The sequence below is a fragment of the Carassius gibelio genome, chromosome B3, assembly GCF_023724105.1.
Source record: "Carassius gibelio isolate Cgi1373 ecotype wild population from Czech Republic chromosome B3, carGib1.2-hapl.c, whole genome shotgun sequence".
Lineage (NCBI taxonomy): Eukaryota > Metazoa > Chordata > Actinopteri > Cypriniformes > Cyprinidae > Carassius > Carassius gibelio.
In genome coordinates, this window is record NC_068398.1 from 13965398 (window position 1) to 13984895 (window position 19498).

General features: G+C 38.2%; 1 protein-coding gene across 1 annotated transcript in view; it reads left to right on the forward strand.

The window, feature by feature from the left end:
• Nucleotides 1-19498, forward strand: part of LOC127952438 (protein tweety homolog 3-like) — a 59088-nt gene that overhangs the window by 23933 nt on the left and 15657 nt on the right. The window contains exons 3-8 of the mRNA XM_052550882.1: nt 7166-7277; nt 7437-7657; nt 9387-9482; nt 12533-12605; nt 13636-13711; nt 18599-18654. Coding sequence (XP_052406842.1) covers nt 7166-7277; nt 7437-7657; nt 9387-9482; nt 12533-12605; nt 13636-13711; nt 18599-18654 — 634 coding nt within the window. The remainder of the gene's footprint in view (nt 1-7165; nt 7278-7436; nt 7658-9386; nt 9483-12532; nt 12606-13635; nt 13712-18598; nt 18655-19498) is intronic.

Genomic DNA, 19498 nt, shown 5'->3' on the forward strand with positions numbered 1-19498 from the left:
TGAGGAAGCTGTTCCTGTGCGCATCTTGCGAGATACGGGTGCTGCACAGTCCTTCCTCCTTCGCGGTTTGTTGCCATTGTCGGAAAAGACTGCAACTGGTAGTAGTGTTCTTGTTCGAGGAATTGAGATGGGTTTTCTTGATGTTCCCTTACATTATGTGCATCTCGAGTCAGATTTGGTGTCTGGTGATGTGGTTGTTGGTGTGCAAGACTTCTTGCCAATCCCCGGTGTCACGTTCCTCCTTGGCAATGACCTAGCCGGTGGGAACGTGTGGAGTCGGGGTGATGTCCCACCAGAGGTTGTGTCAGTGCCGCTCAGTCAAGGGTGCCCTGATGAGTGCTCACTAAAATTCCCTGACGTTTTTCCCACTAGTGTCGTCACTAGGTCGCAGACTCGAAGGTTGAGGGATTCCGTACCTCCTAAGGATGTAGACCTAAGTGACAGTTTTGTTGCTCACCCCGCAGAGTGTGAGAGGTTATTCGAACCCCCTTCCACTCCATGCCACGGTAGTCCTGTACCTGTGGCGAACGGTGAGAAAGAAAGAAAAACCAAAGAGCCAGATGTTTTGCTGTCCTTAGAGAAACTTATTAATGCTCAACAAAAAGACCCCTCTATTGTTTCATGTTTTAAGGCAGTTCAATCTGTTTCAGACCATGTCAGTGAGAGCCCTGCTTATTTCATCAGAGACGGTCTGCTTATGCGGACGTGGAGACCTCAGAAAAGTAATGAGTGCAATGACATTGAGCAAATCGTTATGCCCGCTGAAAATAGATGTGCTATTCTGAGTGTCGCACATGATGGTGTTTCTGGTCATTTAGGTGTGACTAAAACATTCAACCGCATTCTTCGTCATTTTTTTTGGCCTGGGCTGAAGCGTGATGTGCGGCAGTATTGTAAAACGTGCCATGTCTGCCAGGTTAGTGGTAAACCAAACCAGATAATTCCACCTGCACCGTTATACCCCATACCTGCCGTGAGTGAGCCTTTTGAGAGGGTAATCATTGACTGTGTCGGTCCTCTTCCGCGGTCGAAAAGTGGATATCAGTATCTATTAACAATTATGTGTACTGCTACTCGTTTCCCGGAGGCGGTGCCTCTGAGAAAAATCACTGCTAAAATCGTGACCAGGGCTCTTTTAAAGTTCTTTGCTTTTGTGGGACTACCGAAAGTCATTCAAACTGACCAAGGAACAAATTTTACTTCGCGTGTCTTCTCCCAGATCATGAAATCGCTCCAGATTAAGCACCGAATTTCTAGCGCGTACCATCCGGAGAGTCAAGGCGCTCTCGAACGTTACCATCAGACACTAAAATCGATGCTGCGTGCATATTGCTTGGAGACGGGTACGAACTGGGAGGAGGCGATTCCTTGGATGCTGATGGCCTCTAGAGAAGTAGTACAAGAGTCAATTGGTTTCAGCCCTGCGGAGCTAGTGTTTGCACATGACATTCGCACACCTTTGAGCGTCCTTAAAGATAAGTGGATGAGCAAGCCTACTTCTCGTAGTGCACTACAGTTTATAAGCGACGTTCGCACCCGCCTACACCGAGCTCGTGAACTAGCTAGAGAGAACTTAGAAAAGACCCAAACTGGCATGAAAACTTGGTATGATCGAAAGGCAAGAGCCCGTTCATTTAAACCTGGAGACCAAGTGTTGGTTCTCTTACCCGTGTCCGGTTCTGCATTCCAGGCATGATTCAGTGGACCATATACCATTGAAAAGAAAATATCTGATTTGAATTACGTAATTTCAACCCCCGACAAGCAAAGACATTCTCGCGTCTGTCATGTAAATATGCTTAAACCATACTATACGCGCAAAGATGTTAAGACTGACTTGTGTAATCTTATCGTACACGGTCTTGAGTCCTCTGTGTTGCCTTCACTTGTAGATGATGATGTGGAGACCCCTCCATCGAGATGTGTGATTGAAGGTCGACTTAAAAACTCTGCTATGCTCTCGGTCATTGCAAATCGATTACCACATTTAACTCCCTCTCAAATCGCTGACATATTATCTGTGATGGATGATTTTCCTGAGTTATTCGGAGATGTTCCGACTGTAACAACAGTTTTGGAACATGACATAGATGTGGGTGATAAAGGCCCGATTAAACAACACCCATATAGGGTAAATCCAGAAAAGCGTTCTATTCTGCAACGAGAGGTTGAGTATATGACCAGGAATAACATTGCTGAACCTAGCTCTAGCCCTTGGAGCTCCCCGTGCCTTTTAGTTGGAAAACCTGATGGCACTTACAGGTTTTGTACCGACTACAGACGTGTTAATGCCATCACTCTACCAGACTGCTATCCATTACCGCGGATGGATGACTGTGTGGACCGGGTTGGCTCGGCCACCTTTGTCACTAAAATCGACCTCCTAAAAGGTTACTGGCAAGTGCCCCTTACACCAAGGGCAAAACAAATATCAGCTTTCGTGACCCCGGATTCATTTATGCATTATAAAGTTATGGCCTTCGGAATGCGTAATGCGCCTGCCACATTCCAGCGATTAGTAAATCTTGTTTTAGCTGGGATGGAAAACTGTGAGGCATATTTGGACGATATAGTCCTTTATAGTACACACTGGTCTGAGCACATAACACAACTTCGAGAGCTTTTCCGTAGGTTGTCCAATGCAAAGCTCACAATTAATCTTGCAAAATGTGAGTTCGGAAAAGCCACTGTCACTTACTTGGGGAGGATAGTTGGCAGGGGACGTGTTTTACCAGTGATGGCAAAAGTGGCCGCTATTCAGGAGTTCCCTGTGCCCTGTGATCGGCGTGCGCTACGCCGATTCTTAGGAATGGTAGGCTACAACCATTGTACAACCAAGTTTTTGCAAGAACTTTTCAACTGTGGTTTGTCCCCTCACTAACTTATTGAGCCCCAAGACTAAATTTGAGTGGACTGAGTCTTGTAACAAAGCATTTGAAAACATCAAAGCTCTCTTGCTGACTAGTCCCGTGCTGGCTGCGCCAGACTTTAACAGACCATTTCAGCTTGCTGTGGACGCCAGCAATGTAGGTGCCGGTGCCGTACTTTTATAGTCAGGGGTAGACGATGTAAACCATCCTGTGAGTTTCTTTTCTAAGAAATTTAATTCTGCCCAGCGAAAGTACTCCACTATTGAGCAAGAGACCTTGGCTTTAGTTCTAGCTATTCAACACTTCGAAGTGTATTTAGGTTCTACGGTACATCCAGTTAAGGTCTATACTGACCATGATCCACTCAAATTCCTCAATCGCATGTACAACTCGAACAGGAGGTTAATGCGCTGGAGTCTCCTGCTTCAACCATTTAACCTCCAAATTGTGCATGTCCGGGGGATAGACAATGTTATTGCAGATGCGTTATCTAGGGTGGATGCTTAATCGTGTTTTTTTTTTTTTGTTCTTCTCGTCTTAGAGGAAAAGGAGGATACGTTTGAAATATTAAACTGCGTGACGTCTAGGTTATGGTTAGTAATAAAACAATACTATATATATAGTAGCTGCTATGTTTTTTTTTTTTTTTTGGGAGGGGATTTGTTTTAACTGTTTGTTTGTTTGGCTTGCTGATCTAAGGTAAGTCATTTGCATTGCGTATATTCATAAGTAAAATGAGTATTTGTCGTGTCCAGAGTATGGTGACAGGTCACCATTTTGGGGTGGGGGTGTTACGTCCCCCAGCCCTGTTTGATCTTAATCATGTGTTTGAACGCAGTGTCCCTTCTCTTAATTACAGATGATCCACACCTGTGTGGAGCCCTATAAAGAGCTGCTGAAATCACACCTGAGCACGTACACAGAGAGCTGGAGAACAGAGCTGATGCACTGCCGTGCTGTTTAAACTTTATAGGGATTGCTGTCCACCCAGTTGTAGAAAACGTTCCGCTTTTGTAGTTTTTTTTTTTGTTGTGTTACCATATCTTTCATTTTTCTATTAAACAAGCATACCCCTACCTTTGACACGAGCTGATCTGTGTGCGTCTCTCCTTGATGTTAAGGGTGGTGTCCGTGCGCCCGTAACACCCATACATTTATTTATTTTTGGAGACTCGCCGCAATTTTAAAACTGATCGATTTTCAAAAAGGCTTCGTTATATAAACATGAGTAACGTAACATTACGTAACGTACTGCACGTTTAATAATAATAATTCCTTACATTTATGTTTAAATATCAAAACGAGGCACCGTTGTTTTTATATCGCTGTATTTCTGAAGGAGGGCTTGCATGTTATATGCCTGATAAAGCAGCGTATGAGCGTACCAGCTCTGCTTTGTTTACAGCTGTTACTGGGGAAACCTTTATTTCTCGTGCTTTTATGTCTATGCTTTAAAACATCTCCTGCTGGCAAAGAATGAATTTGCATTTTCATTAAGTCCGCCTGATCCACGAAGCAAACATATTTTGTTTGTTATCAAAAAATATCTACTCTAGAGGGACTTGACTGTTGTTATTGATTCTATTTGGAGTCTACCGGAAGTTAAGTTAGGTCCACAAAAGCGCTCACGCGCATTAACGTTTGTTTATGTTGATGCCGTTGAAACCGTCTATAAACCTGCCCTTTTTTTCCTTTTTTTTTTTTTAAGCTGACAGTTTTATAGCTGACAGCCTTATTTTGCCTACCCATTCCTTTTTTGATGTGATTACAATGGTCATACCATAGTATTCTTAGAAGTAAGTCACATTAAGTAAAAATATATATATATATTTTTTTTTAAATCAACATACAGAATCTATTATTTGTTTGTTTTTAAAATTCTATTAAAAAAAGAAAATCTGAAAATCTGCCAGAACGCTACTTTGCACAAATAGTCCAGTAGTATTAATTAATTTCTTCCTGCTTGAAAAATACAGTATGAACCTCTGCTTCTAACAAACAGATAATTTCTTAGTGAAGTCATTGCATAGTTCTGGAGTAGTGCAAACACAAGTAGCATTATAATTAGTTTTAATACAAACAACATGAGAAATGTCCATCGTATCACTCTCGAACCATTCATGTTGTGCTATGAGAGATTAGACTGTGTTTCTGTGTATTTAGTTAACTTTGCTCATGCAGATTATCCACCAGATTTACAGTGTAGCAGGAAGGCTGGGAACTCCACTGAGACCTTTCTAATGGGTCACATGACCGTGGCTTCGGGGGGACGGCGAGGTGACATCTGCTTCCAGATCTGCACATTCGTGCCGCAACACGCCTCGTCTGAACAGCACAGCGCATGGAGAATAACACCAACAAACCACATCGGCTTAGCACAACTAACTGCATGTTTACAAAATATAGAGCTAGTTTGAGAGATTCTCACTCAAGCCATTTCCTGCGTAGTGCTTCAGCCACAATGGGTCCTTCACACTCAGACCTTATTGTGAAATCTTAATGCTTAGACTTTGGCCCATTTGCGGAGCAAATGATAATACTGGCAAACACACTGAATGTGTCTTAAATATACTCTGGCTGAGAGCTGTGGGGCTTGTCCTGTGGTGAATAGCTCTTTGTTTAGCCGCAGAACCCCTTTAAGTGGGGTGGCTGCTGATTGTAGCTGCCATTGAAGGCTTTACAATGGAGTTGGGTGACATACTTGAGCGAGAGAGGGTGGGGAATGGGAATGAGTGGGATTGAAAGCCCCGGCTGCAGTTTGTGCTTTTCTGCCACCTGGTGGTGAGGCAACAAGTTTAAGTCTGATGTGTTGGTGGTCATATCTCTGGTGCAGGTGGTCTCTACATTGCGTTGAACGGCCTTAGTGGGTTTGTGGGCAGCCATTTATTTGTGACCTGATTCTCTGGTTGGTCAAAGCTGTTACCGCAATCGATTAGTTTTCATCCATCTTCTCCCAGCGCTGTTGTAGTAGCCCAACAGTTTGTGTCAATGTTGTGTTGAGTTTCACAGAGTGCTATCGATCATTTGACCACTAGTTCCTCTTGTGGTTCTCACATGTGCACAGACGCTTGGACCTAAATGGACTAAAAGCATTTTGTTAGTTGCAAATTGTACAAATATATAAAGTGAGTAGTCATTACGTTAACATTTAGGGATCTTATTGCATTCCTTTGGGGCAAAGGGCTATATGTTTTATTGCATTTATATGGCTTGAACCAGCATTCTTCTGGTTATGAGCCATATGTAATGCAATAATGTTCAGAATTAATTTCTCTCAGACAATACTAAACTCTTTCCTATTTACAACCCAACAAATGTCCATAGAAAGCTAAAGTTTTGAAAGTCTCTGTTTTTGAAAGGCTACATTTATTTGATCAAAAATACAGTAAAAATCTGTAATTTTGTGAAATACTATTACAACTTAACTTTTATGAGTTCATTAGTAGGGGTGCTCCGATCACGATCGGCCGATCGTTAATGCGCATCTCGTCAGTAAAGCCGGTTCTCTAATCAGCTGTTAATTCCATCAGGTGCGTGATTTCACATAGAGCAGCTATTACTACACAGAGCCGTTGTTAACTGAGAAGATGCGCCAATAAACGCTGAAAATTAACGTGATTTGCGCAACTTCTCTATTAACAACGGCTCTGTGTAGTAACAGGTGCTCTATGTGAAATCACGCACCTGATGGAATTAACCGCTGATAAGAAAACCGGCTTTACTCACGAGATGCGCATAACGATCGGCCGATCGTGATCGGAGCACCCCTATTCATTAGTCAACTCCATGTTATAGTGACATGCGATCCTTCAGAAAATATCAGCATATTTTAATATGCTGATATGATGATTAAGAAGCATTTTTATCAACATTAAAAGCAGGGTGCTTTTTTCCAGGATTCTTTTATTAATAGAAAGTTCAAAAGAACTGCATCTATTGTATAATTGTCAGTAATTTGATCAATTTTATGTTTCTTTACTGAGTAAAAGTTTTACAAAAAATATTTCAAACAAATCTTATCCAAAATAATTTTAACAGTTGTGCATATTGCACATAGTGTATTTATGACTATTACAAAAATAAACACAAGATTGTTTATTTTTAGGATTTTATTATAATTAGTTTCAAATCTTTACATGTACCCCTGAAACATTCCTGTTTGGAAATGACTGCTGTAAATCAGTGCCCTGAATGATCTGTGAGAATTCACTCTTATTTAATAAGTCATTCGTGTGTGTTCAGATGAGTTATGAAGACAGTAGAGTCTGAATGCCTCTCTCTTTGTCTCCTTGCAGCGCTGGCATTGCTGTTGGTTTTTACGGGAATGGTGAGACCTGTGATGGTGTGAATCGGTTTACCTACTCCCTCCGCCATGCTAATCGCACCGTGTCAGGAGTGGACAGACTGGTGAGGCACTGATGCACACTGGGTTATGTTCACTAAGTGCTCCTTCTCCCCAAAAACACACCAGAACTTGACAATCTCACAGACATACTCTGATGTTATACTGTATGATCTGTAGCTCAAGAGAAAAACAACTTAAAAAGCAAATGTGTGTGTCTGTAGGTGTCAGAAAGTACATCAGCTCAGAGCCAGACTGTGGACGAGAACCTTCAGCTACTAAAGGACCAGTATGCAAAGCACACTGACTACCTGTCCATTGTACACAAACTCCAGGATCAGCGGAGGGAGCTGGTTCGTCAGATGACTGGCATTCCCTTTGGGAGCGATCTCAGCATCTCCCTGGAGGATCTGGCAACCCAGATTGAACTATATGACTGGTACAGGTATGAACTTTGATTTATTTCACAGGAATGGCAATATTGCATGTAATATTCTTCATATGTAGGTATAAATATTCTAGTTCAGTACCAAATCAATTCAAAAAATTTAAAAGAGAATACAGATTTATTTTTAAAAAGGAAATTGTTATTTATTTATTATTATAAAACATTTGCAAAAAAATGACATGTTACCATTAAGTGACATCAGAGAGCTGTGAACATGTGAGAGTGTTATTAAAATATTAACTTAAAATATGAGGGTTGCTTCAGTGAGTAAACTTATTTGGTAAAGGAAATGTGGCAAAAAAAAAGAAAGAATATTTTATACTGGTAACTGAAATTTTAATACTGTGACAACACAAACAAATTTCTGACAGACATTTAGAAATGTACTTCAGTTTGTTTGTAAGGGTTGTAAAACCTTTCTGACATCCAAAAAAACCAAAGTCTCAGGCGAAAAAGAAACAGTGCTCAAAGGATTTCTCTGTATCGGATAAGTTGTGAACAGTGCTCTCTCAGAGAGAATAGAAATTAGTATTCTGTTCACTCGCTGCCTCTTTCCACCTCTCGACAGCCATTTACATTTCTCTCTGAAAGTAATTGCTTTGGGGTCTGTTTGCTTGCCTTAAAAGCCAAATAAGTTAAATTTTAGACTTCCAAAACAGGATAAAGCCAGAAAACCAAATAATTTTGTCTTTGATTTAAAAATAAAATAAAATAAAAACTTTTCTGAAAATGTAAATGGATCACTGATGCTTAATGAAAACAAGGAAATAGTCAGCTATTAAATAACAATAAGAAACTACAAAAAGCCTACAGTAGAACAGTTAGAAAATGCTACATTGCATAAAGTTAGCACATGTATTAAAAAAAACAAAATTTTCTTCACTAAATTAAATAATTTTTCTCCTTATTAAAGTTACAGAAGTGATTTAGTCGAAGTCAGAGTTTTTTCTGTTTTTTTTGTTGTTTGACTAACATGAATGACAGAACGCAGGAATATTAGACTGCTGTCACTTTAAGAGTTGACCAGATCCAACCTTACCTACCTGTTAGTATTGTCACGGTACCAAAATTTCAGTATTCGGTACTGATACCAGTGAAAATCCCCGGTTCTCGGTACCAATTTCTGTATCAAACCAAAGTTCAATTTAGACTAAATTTACCAGTAAAAATTAATGGTTCTCTGTACCAAAGCAAAACACAAAAACATGCTAGCTGAACAACACACCATTTTTATTAATAAAGTTAAACCATGCCATTCTTTATACTTGTTTAAAATTGTGTTTCAAGTTTTTCCACAAGTAATACATGAAAATAAATTACAAACCTAAAAAACTATATATATAAAAGTAAAAAAAAAAAAAAAAAGGTGGTCCTCGTTACCACCGGTACTTAAGAAAACTTGGTACCGTGACGTTTACATTTTTTTTTACAATATCATTTATTTATTTTTTTGTTACCTTATGAATTATCAAATTTGTGCATCCTTGGTAAGTAAAAATATAACTTTCTTTATATTTCTCTGACCCCTTTTACATATTTACATATTTCAATAATTAAATATACAAGAGACAACTGATCTGTGAAGCATTTTATACTATTTGTTAAAGAATTGTTAATGTTTCTTAATGTTTCCATTTTTGAGTTTGCTATACATTGTCATAGAGTGTTCATTATATTGACTGTGGGTTTTGCTGTGTTTGTAATGTTAATGTGGTGTTGTCTTTAGGTGGCTGGGCTACCTGGGTCTGCTGCTGTTTGATGTGCTCATTTGCTTGCTGGTGCTCTTCGGCCTTATCCGCAACTCCAAAGGAACTCTGATTGGGTAAGGCTCGACATATGGCTTTGTGTCTTTTGGGTCATGTGTGGTACACCGGGGAAAATAAAGCGTACGGTAACTAGCAAATGACCAGCAATATTTGATCCGCTCTTGCACTGACCCACAAAGGTCCTTCAGTTGTCAGGGAGCCATCCACTCCATGAGGCTGTGATGAATGATTTCTGACTCTCTGTCAAAGCAGTTACACCAGATTGATTTATGAAGTGTTAGTTATACTCTTCTGTTATAAAATTATAAAGGCTCATTCTCTCTTATTCCCCCCTCAGCTCACCACAGTACCTGAACAACATAGCTCGAAAAACAGACACATTAGCACGGTTCCAAAACCGCTCTATATAGAAAGTAACTTCCTGCCACACTTCCTCATTTAAAGTGCTAAAAGACTCAACAATAAGAGTATACCAATGGGTTTACTTATGCACTCTTCTGTTCTCTTTTGTGGTGTGTTGACACTGAAAATTCCAAAAAGAAAAAATGCACATTATGCTGGATGACAAAAAATAACCTTAAAAAATCCCTACACGAGACAGTATAGGGCGAACTGGAAACTATTTAGTTTTGTGTGCAACTAGAGATGTCACAAAGCTAACAATGCAACCGTGTCCACCTATCTTTTCAGCAGCCTTGGTTCCAGTAGTATTTTTACTATTCATTTTCCCCCATAAGTATTTTTATAGAGTCTTTCTTAAAGCATTATAAACCATTAACCAAGCCAACCATCTAAGAGGTAAATCACAACATTACAAATTGTGCCTTTTTGTCTTCCCAACTCTGTATGTTTTCCGACACCTCCTTTCCATTAAACACATTTTATTAGAATTCCCAGGTCTTAGTAATTTTGCTGTACTACTATATTTTTATTTTATTTATGTGAACGTTTAATTTTTTTGTAACTCAGTTTTTGCAATTTTAGCTATTTAGCCTCAGATGCTGACATGGCCTTAAAATCCTGCCACTGCCACTGTCGTTTTATCTGATTTTCAAAAACTTTTCTGCTTCAAATCAAAGTACAAAACTGTGTACAGTATTCTGGTGCGATTTGCTTGTTAGTTCTCTGATTGGTGGAGATTCAGTGTTTCACCAGGAATTCCACTCTTGAATATGATTATTTTAAAAATATATTTATAAACTAAGTAAAATGATGCTGATGGCTTCAACAAAAGCATTTACCCCACTGATTAACAACTTCATAGCTCACAGTAGGTCTGTCTGTATAGGTGTTTAAGTTATTGTTAAAAAATCAATTCCCCTATGGAGACAATAAATAGATTTTTACTTCTGGAACCCCGCTGTTGCATTCTGTACTCCAAGAATAAAATGTTTAAAAAACACACAAAACATTGGATAAAATGTTTTTGAGATATATACTGTATATAGGTTTTAAAATAAATATATGTATTTGTAGTGAGGTTCACTGGGCAGATGTCCAACAACTTCTTCCAAATTCGTTCTAGGTTGCATTCTCATTGAAGCATACATGCTGTGTTGCCTTAGCTGGCATGCCTATCCTTTGAAACAGCCTTTGTTTTGGAAGTGTATAGCTTAAAATGCTGTCTGGGTAGGTAGGAGGCATACTAGACTTTGGAACAGTGCTATTGTAAGTAAGCAAGCTATTCTCTGGAAGGTTTCTTCAGTTGTATGTTGGTTTCCTATTTGTGCTGGAGTACCTCAGGGACGTGGTGTGGGGCCAATCATGTTCAGTCATTTAGTAGATAGTTCACAACTCCTTCCATCAGACCTGCCAAAAACACAGTGTTATGGATAGAGCCATTGTGTTTCTAAGGCCGTTTTTAACCTGGTAGTTTAACCTGCTGTGTCTTATAGGAGGAAGCAGTGCATCGTTTCCCCCCAGGCTAGAGCTCACATTAAAGCCTGCCCTGTCTGTCCTGAAGCTGGCTTACTGATTTCCTGTAGCTTGTCTTATTCACTATACATTAAGACATTTAACATTTCACATTCACATTATACAGCGAAAAAGTTGGTTTGACTTAAGGCCATGTCAGAAGGTAAATGTCAGGATATTGATTTGCTTGCCCTGCAATAAAATTTGCTACTCGCCTAAAGCTTGAAATCTTTAGGTTACCATAGTTCAATCCCAACTCAAAGCATTTCATGATACTACTTGACTTGGCATTTATTTAAAGGAACAGATGGAGGCATACTTTTTATTAATGTACACATCACCCAAAAAAAAAAAATTCCCTTTAGTGTCTGACTGTTTTGTCTGAAACATGTTGATTTTAGAGTTCTTATGCTGCTAACAGGTTTTTTTTGGGGGGGGAATTCAGATATATATATATTTTTCCAAGTAAAATAAAATGAGCGTCCTTGAATAAATGTATATAAAGTATATAAATATAAAATAAATTACTAGTTTAAATTTAACATTAAAGATTAGCAGACAAAATTAAAATTATTTTTAATTTGTGTACTGTATATATGCTAATTAAAATAATAAATATTGTATTTGATTTTATATATTGACACATAGAAAGAGATAAATTATATTTAAAACAAAAAGAACTAATTTAATTAAATTTAACTGCAGATTAGCAAACTCAAAATAAATAAATTTATTTTTAATTACGCATATATGCTAAATAAAAATAAGTAATTATAAAAAGTATTTTTTCATATATACATATATGCTTAATTTCATATAAATTTACAGTCTGCTAATCTGCAAAATGTTAAATATGTTATGCTCAAACGTGGGCATCAGATGTTAAATGTGAAAGTGAGCAGATATTTTAATTTAAGTTTATTTTACACAGATGTGAGGCTCGAAATATAACAACATGCTGTATGGATGATAGCAATCCATGTGTGCTTATTACTTAATGGTTTTGAATCCCACTGTTGCTTCTATACTTTTACCACCAGTACATTCATATTATAGCTGAAAGCTGTAGTGGGATCAAGGGTTTTTCTAAGCAGCAATGCCCATTGAAGGGATTTCAACCTTTTAGAAGAAGATTATTTGTGTAGACTGTATATAGTGATAGCAGAAACGCTGATTAACTGTGTTCTCTCAGGGTGTGTTTTCTGGGTGTGTTGGCGCTGGTGATCAGCTGGGGCACACTGAGTCTGGAACTGGCGGTCTCCTCGGTGAGTGTCTCCATGGCAACGCTTCTCCACACAGACACATGACAGTATTGTAGTGATGCTTCTTCGTCTTGAGATCTCACTGCATATGCCCAGATTATAACTGTGGAATTACATAAAGCAGCCAGTAATAGTTCATCTCTGTGATTAGCAGCCTTTTAGTCATAGTTATTTGATACAACTGCTTTAAAGGGATGTCATGCTATGTTTTTGTTAACATACTCAAACACGCAGAATCAAAACACTAACAGCAATTAGTCAAACATAATAAAGGTCATTTTTATATAAGACATGTACAAACCTACAGTTTAAAGTCAAAGCTAGTCAAAATAGATGAATCAGTGGGTGGCCAACTACTAGTTGGCAAATCAGTTGTATGAAAGTCCCTGTATGACTAGGTTACTTTCAGATTCACCAGGACTTGATTGCACGCATTTCTTTGGGGAAATTTAGATTAGATGTTTTCTTTCGATTGCAAAATGCAGTTAAACAGAATTGAGGGATTTCTAGGTGCATTTTTGTAAAGTTAGACTATTTTTAGCTTGACATGCCATCTTAAAAACACAACACTTGTCAACCAGTTAAAGCACAGCAAGCTGCCAGGATGCTAATTAAACACTGTTGCTAAAAAACACAATATAAACACTATCCTGTATAAGTTGGTAAGATGTTTTTGATGTATTTAAAAATATAATTTATTCTGTGATGTTTAATTAGAATTTTTAGAATCATTAGTCCAGTCTTCAGTGTCTCATGATCCTTCAGAAATCATTCTAAAGTGCTGATTTTTATATTATCCATGTTGAAAACTGTTTGGTTGCCTAATATTTTTGTGAAAGCACGAAATCTTCTGTTTTTTTTTGTTTTTTTTTTCAGAATTCTTATAAAAAGTTTAATAGAAGGGGACAATGAAATAAATAGGAAGTTTATCATGCAGAACCATTATTTGAAATGGTATTTATTTATAAAGTTATATAAAGTTTAGAATATACTCCTTTTAATATTCATTGTTTGCTTTTCTTTCTCGTTTTAGGGCTTCAGTGACTTCTGTGCAGCACCTGACATGTACATGACAGAGGTGTCAGAGCAGTATATGCTTATGAAGAAAGGTTTGTTTCATTTCACTCCAATCCAGAGTTTTCTTTCAAATCTCACAGATATTACATATCTTTTTTTCTTTCTTTCTTCCACCTCCCTATGATTTGTAAGATGCTTAATCCAGCAGGTGTTATTTTGAATCTCGCACAAGTAGGGCTGCACGATTAATCAAAATTAAATTGGAAAGACTTTAAATCGCGATCGGGCAGAAGCTGTGATTTTCATGTGTATCTTTAACTGAAGCACGGTTCTGTGATCAGCAGTAAATCTCCGTCCGAACGCCACAGGGCACCCTCGCACTGAAAATCCAAATAGGTCTCGCAGAAGAAACCCAGGAAATGCCTAAAGCGGTTGCTGAATAAACAGAAAATTTGACTGCTTTCATTAATTCAATGTGACTAATAAATAGACGATTACGGCAATATATGGTTTATCCGAGTTCGTCTTATAATTTTTAGCATAATAAAGTATATAATAATGTAATGCTAATTGACATAGCCACATTGCTTAGAATACAATTAAATGTTGCGTGCCTTATTCTGTGTAAGAAGCCGCATCATCTCACAGAAGGATTTATTTCAAACACTCATCTGACAATATGAAGTGAGTTTGGAGTAAAAACATGTTATTAAATGTAGTATTTTCATGTGCTTTCAGATGGAGCAGCATTTACTACACAGAGCTATATTTCACTGAAAAGCTACACAAACAGCTTTCGTAATCACAGAACGATTTCTTTGATTTTATAAAAGCGCAATTAAAGCGTATTCGATTGAACACGATTTTGCAAAGCTTGTCAGTGAACTATGTCTTGTGTATTAAATGCTGCTCCATCTGAAAGCACATGATGGAGATTTACTACTAATCAAAGAACCAGCTTTACTGACAATTTTCTCATGACAATCGCATTCAGTTAATTGTGCAGCTCTTCTTGCAAGTCTGTCTGATTTTAGTCTGTCCTACCTCTCCTGACGGAGGAGCGTGTTCTCTGATTGATAAACAGGCACTCAGGCTTTAATTTCCTGTTGGATCAGAGAGGAAGCGTTACATCTGACTTTCTGTTCCTCACTTTATCAGTATTACACAACACAGCAGTTCCTCTTCAAAGTGACCTTATTATCCACAGGAGGCTGGATGCTCTCAGTAAATCAGGGAAGGAGACAACCGTGTGGGTGTTTTTTTCTCAGACTTTGTTTGTTTTGCGTGTCCGAGTGTTCCTTTTTGGGTGGCCAGGGCAAGATGTTGATGATGGAAAGTTATGCTCATGTATTCTGGTTAAGCCTAATCTAGGTGGACTCTGGGGATACGGTCCATTGGAAATTGGTCTTCCTATGAGTTAATCCTTGGAAAGGAAGCATTTGCACTGGCCTGAACCTGTGTGTATCCTGTTAAATGCGTTTAAATAGTTTCATTATGTCGGACCTGAGGTTAGACACTGAGATGCAGTGGTTATATTGGTACTTAATGAATGTCGGCTAGAATTGGTGCTATGCAGGAAGCAGAAATGTGTTTGTATGCATTTGGATCTCTATATTCTTTCATGTAGGACAAGCAGGTTTTATATGTCAACTTTGACGTCTGTTCTGATTAATCACTTTGTTGGTCGGCCGAGAAGAGAAGAGCTACGGCAAGAACTTCTGGAGAACAGAGGAGAGAGATAAGAGGAAAGGAAGAGAAAACTGCTGAAGGATGGGGATGATAAACCATGTGACTATCAGCTTCACGCACCCATGTAATTGTGTCTTCTGGGCTCTATTCTTATCTTTGTTCTTTCTATCTGCAGCGTTCCTCTCATTTGCTCTAAATAAGTCCTTAAAGAGATAAATGGTTCACCCAAAATGTGGAAAAGACAAGAAAAATGAATAGTTTGGATAAAATATTGAAGTATGATTGCTTCATAAGGAAAAAAATATTTTGCTACTGGGTTTTTTAGAATTGGTCTCACCATGATTCTAGAATAAAATTAGTCTTTGGAACATCATCAAAATATGCCCATCAGATTTTAGCATACACCTTTCCACTAATTACATCTCTTTAGTCCAGAATTATATTTGGTGCAGTAATTCAGTCAGAAGCATTAATGACTGAAGATAAAGAAAGCTCTGAGTGTGTTCCTTCTGGCTATCACTGTCCTAGACTGACTCATCCTACTGCGATTCCCTAAAATATAACCAAGACATTTGTGCGCTTCCAGACAGCACACATGCCTGTGCCATCCATCGTGTCTCTTCTGTGAGGAAAGCCTCAGTATGTATCCCAGCATATCTTCTGTGCCGGTTAATACTGAATCTGTTTGTTTAAAGAGACCATGTGGATCCATTATACAGGCTGTGATGCAGTTCTGGAATTATTAAAATCATAAATCTAGGGAACTTTTTATTTCTTTCATTTAATTTCTAACAGTACACATTTGTTTTATATTGGCCTGGCTTAAAAAAAAGTGTATTTATTTTACTCATTTGTATACCAAAAACATCTGTTTTTAGGATTAGGCCGAATCCTATGAATACTTAAAGCTCTGTTATGGTGGACTAACCTACTAGTTTATGGTATTTTTTTAATTCGCATCACAAAGTTTCCATCCATATGAAGTCTACTTGATTTTTTTTTTTTTTTTTTTTTTTTTATGTAAAGCACTTTGAATCACCATTGTGTATGACATGTGCTATATAAATAAACTTGCCTTGCCTTGATGTTCACTCGATATTAATTTCAAACCCAGAAGATGACAATAGTCCAAACAAGTATCTAAATTAAATGCTTTCCTCTTAAAAAAAATTGCTATAATTGTCCTCCATTATGAATGCAGTTTACTCATCTGATAACGTTGCAGAAGGATGTTAAGTTTTACAATCATCATTGAAGAAAATCTGTGAAACACTTCATAAATAAGATCTGTCAGTGCGCCGGCGTGTTCCCTGCCTCGTGTGAATCCAGATCTTTTACAGCCTGCAGTCATCGTGGCGTGAGTAGGATTTAAAGCTCTGCCTCCTCTCCGATCGTTTTTGGAAGCCACTCCATTGTCTTTGTTCGGTTTCATATGGGCATCACCAGTCACCCAATATTACATCCAATTACTGGAGGTCATTTACACATGACATATGAGCCTGTGGGGCTCTGGCCCTCTCACTGAATACTATTACAACCTATAAATCCGGCACTGAACTCCACTACTACGCTAGAAATGAACGCTGCTCAGTCTAGCCTTTTGTATAAAGCCATCCATGGATGTAATTGAGAGGCCAGTTTATTCCCCTCATCATTTGCTATAATTATGCCATTTATAGTGCAATCAAGGAGGCTGGTTGTAAGGGATGGGGGAATTGGCTTGTTTATAAGCAGGTTTTACTTTTCCCCCTAATCGCTGCCGTGTGTGATGATAGTGATGAAAGAATCACACTCAACTCCTCCTCAACAAACCCACCGCTCTGACGCATGTGTCTGTTTTTGATTCGCGTCCACGCAACCCGCTGCAAGCTGCGTATGAAGATGACCCAAGACTCCATCTGCGTTGGCGTGTGGAGGTTTGTGAGAGGACTGTGTGAATTAGTACCATTTCCTGTGCAGAAATAGAAAGTATTTTTAACACTGCAATCTAGATTTCAACTCATCTTTACATTCACAGATTTGATTTATTGCATGGTCATTTTACTTCACAGTGTGGGACCCCAAACTTTTGTGTGTGTGTATTGTACATTTTAAACTTGTTATTTAATTGGATTTAAACCCATGACCTTGGCGTTAATAACGTCAAGCTGCACTGTTTGAGATACTAACCTGCTATTTACGAAGTCTTCAGTTCTTGGCTTCAGTGACCTGACAGCACTCTTCAAATGTGCGATTGTGTTTTCCGTTCGCGTTTACTAAAAAATAGTAGAAATCGCAATGAAATTCAACTGAATATGCCACCTATTGCTGATGAGCATTTATTAATAAGCAACTGAAACTAACAACTTCCTGAACCAGGCAAGAGTTATTCCTGAACACCCCTATGACTTCCTAGAGTCTTATTCATTTATTAAATATTTTGGCTAATTTATGATGCACTCGTAATGTCGTTCCAAACCCATAAGATCTTCATTCAATTTCAGAGCACAAATGAAGATATTTTTGATGAAATCCAAGAGCTTTCTGACCCTCCACATACAACAATTTAACGGACACGTTTAAGTCCCAGAAAGTTAGTAAAGGCATTAAAATAAACTTTAAAATAGTCCATGTGTCATCAGTGGATGTAGCTACAAGAATAGTTTTGTGCACTAAGAAAAATAATGACTTTGTTCTACAATTTCTCATCTTTTGTGTCAGTTTTCAATGTGAGTACCACAATGCATTTCTCTGTGCACAAAACGTATTCTCGTAGCTTCATAAAATGAAGGTCCCAAAGCCCTTGGATTTCATCGAAAATATCTTAATAATCCCTTTTAAATGGACACATTTTAGCATGTTTGAATTCATCCTACAGATTTTCCTTCAAGATCTGCAGATTTGGTCTGGGATTAGTTGACTCATGTGCAGTGACTGGGAAATTATTTTCTGCATGAGAGAAATTAGATGCTCTGCTTAGCTTGGGTGAGCGAGGCAACTGTGGATGGAATCTAGTGTTGCTGGTGGATGGAAATCTAGCTGTTCAGATACCTGACATGGCTGCTGTAGGTTCTCTGAGTTCAGTAAATGACAATGTGTCAGTGTGTGGTTTCATCTGCTTTGGGAAAAGAGAAACGATTTGTAGAATGTTGCAGGTTTATAATGACTTACATTGCCTAAATTGTATTATACGCTTATAGATGAACAGAACTGAAAAACTGTCATACCTGAGTGGGTTTTCGTCTAGATAATAAATGCTGATTTCTTTCATGTCATGGCTCTTGACCTACTGCCTCTCTTTCTCTTTACAGATATCCTGCAGTATTACCTCACATGTAACGTGGGTCATGTCAACCCCTTCCAACAGGTAATCATAGCGTCTACCTCTCTTGATAGCACTGATTCAGATTTTCTCTTTTAACTAAATCCCTCACTTTCAAATCTCTGAGAGACGTCCTCAGGAAAAAATGCATTGTCTCTGTTCCAAACAATAGTGAGCTTCCCAGCTGGAGAAGTCTGGCATCATAGAGACATTCCCAACAGAAAGGCTTTTGCAAATAGCAAATTTATGCACCATTATACATACCTAATTTCGCAAAAAATTAATACAGCATTACATGTGTGCATCATGGAAATGATAATCCCAGAATTCATTGCTATTAGGTCACTTAAAAAAAAAGTTAAACCTGTATTATATTGCATTGTTTACATTATTTTATAGTATTTATTATTTTGTTCTAGTTTAAATTCTAGTTTGAATTTTGCCATTCTTTTGACTTTTTTTTTTACATTTATTTATAGATTTTTTGAAATTTGTATAAATTGTATAAAATCTTTTATTTTAGCTTTCAGTCAACAAAAATTTGCTTAGTAGTTTAAGTTACTGTTTCTAACATCAGACTCTGGGAGAGTTATTTTAGTCCTGTGCACTGTGAGGGACCATTAATGTCGTCCCTTCTGTAGATCGTTAATAGACAGCAAGGTATCTCGCTCGAGTTTGGAAAACAGCCAGTCTCCTTCCTCCTCACACTCCATTAGAGGGGAAGTGCCGCCCCCTGTTTAGTTTGCCACTGTACATTAGCAGTCTCATTGCGAGCTGCTCAGTGGAAATGTGTGTTCCTTTGGCTTCCTGCCTTTCTCCTTAGTTAATGGAGTCCGACTCAGCGTCTTTATTTGAGTAATGTATGTGCATGATTCAGACAAATCACAGC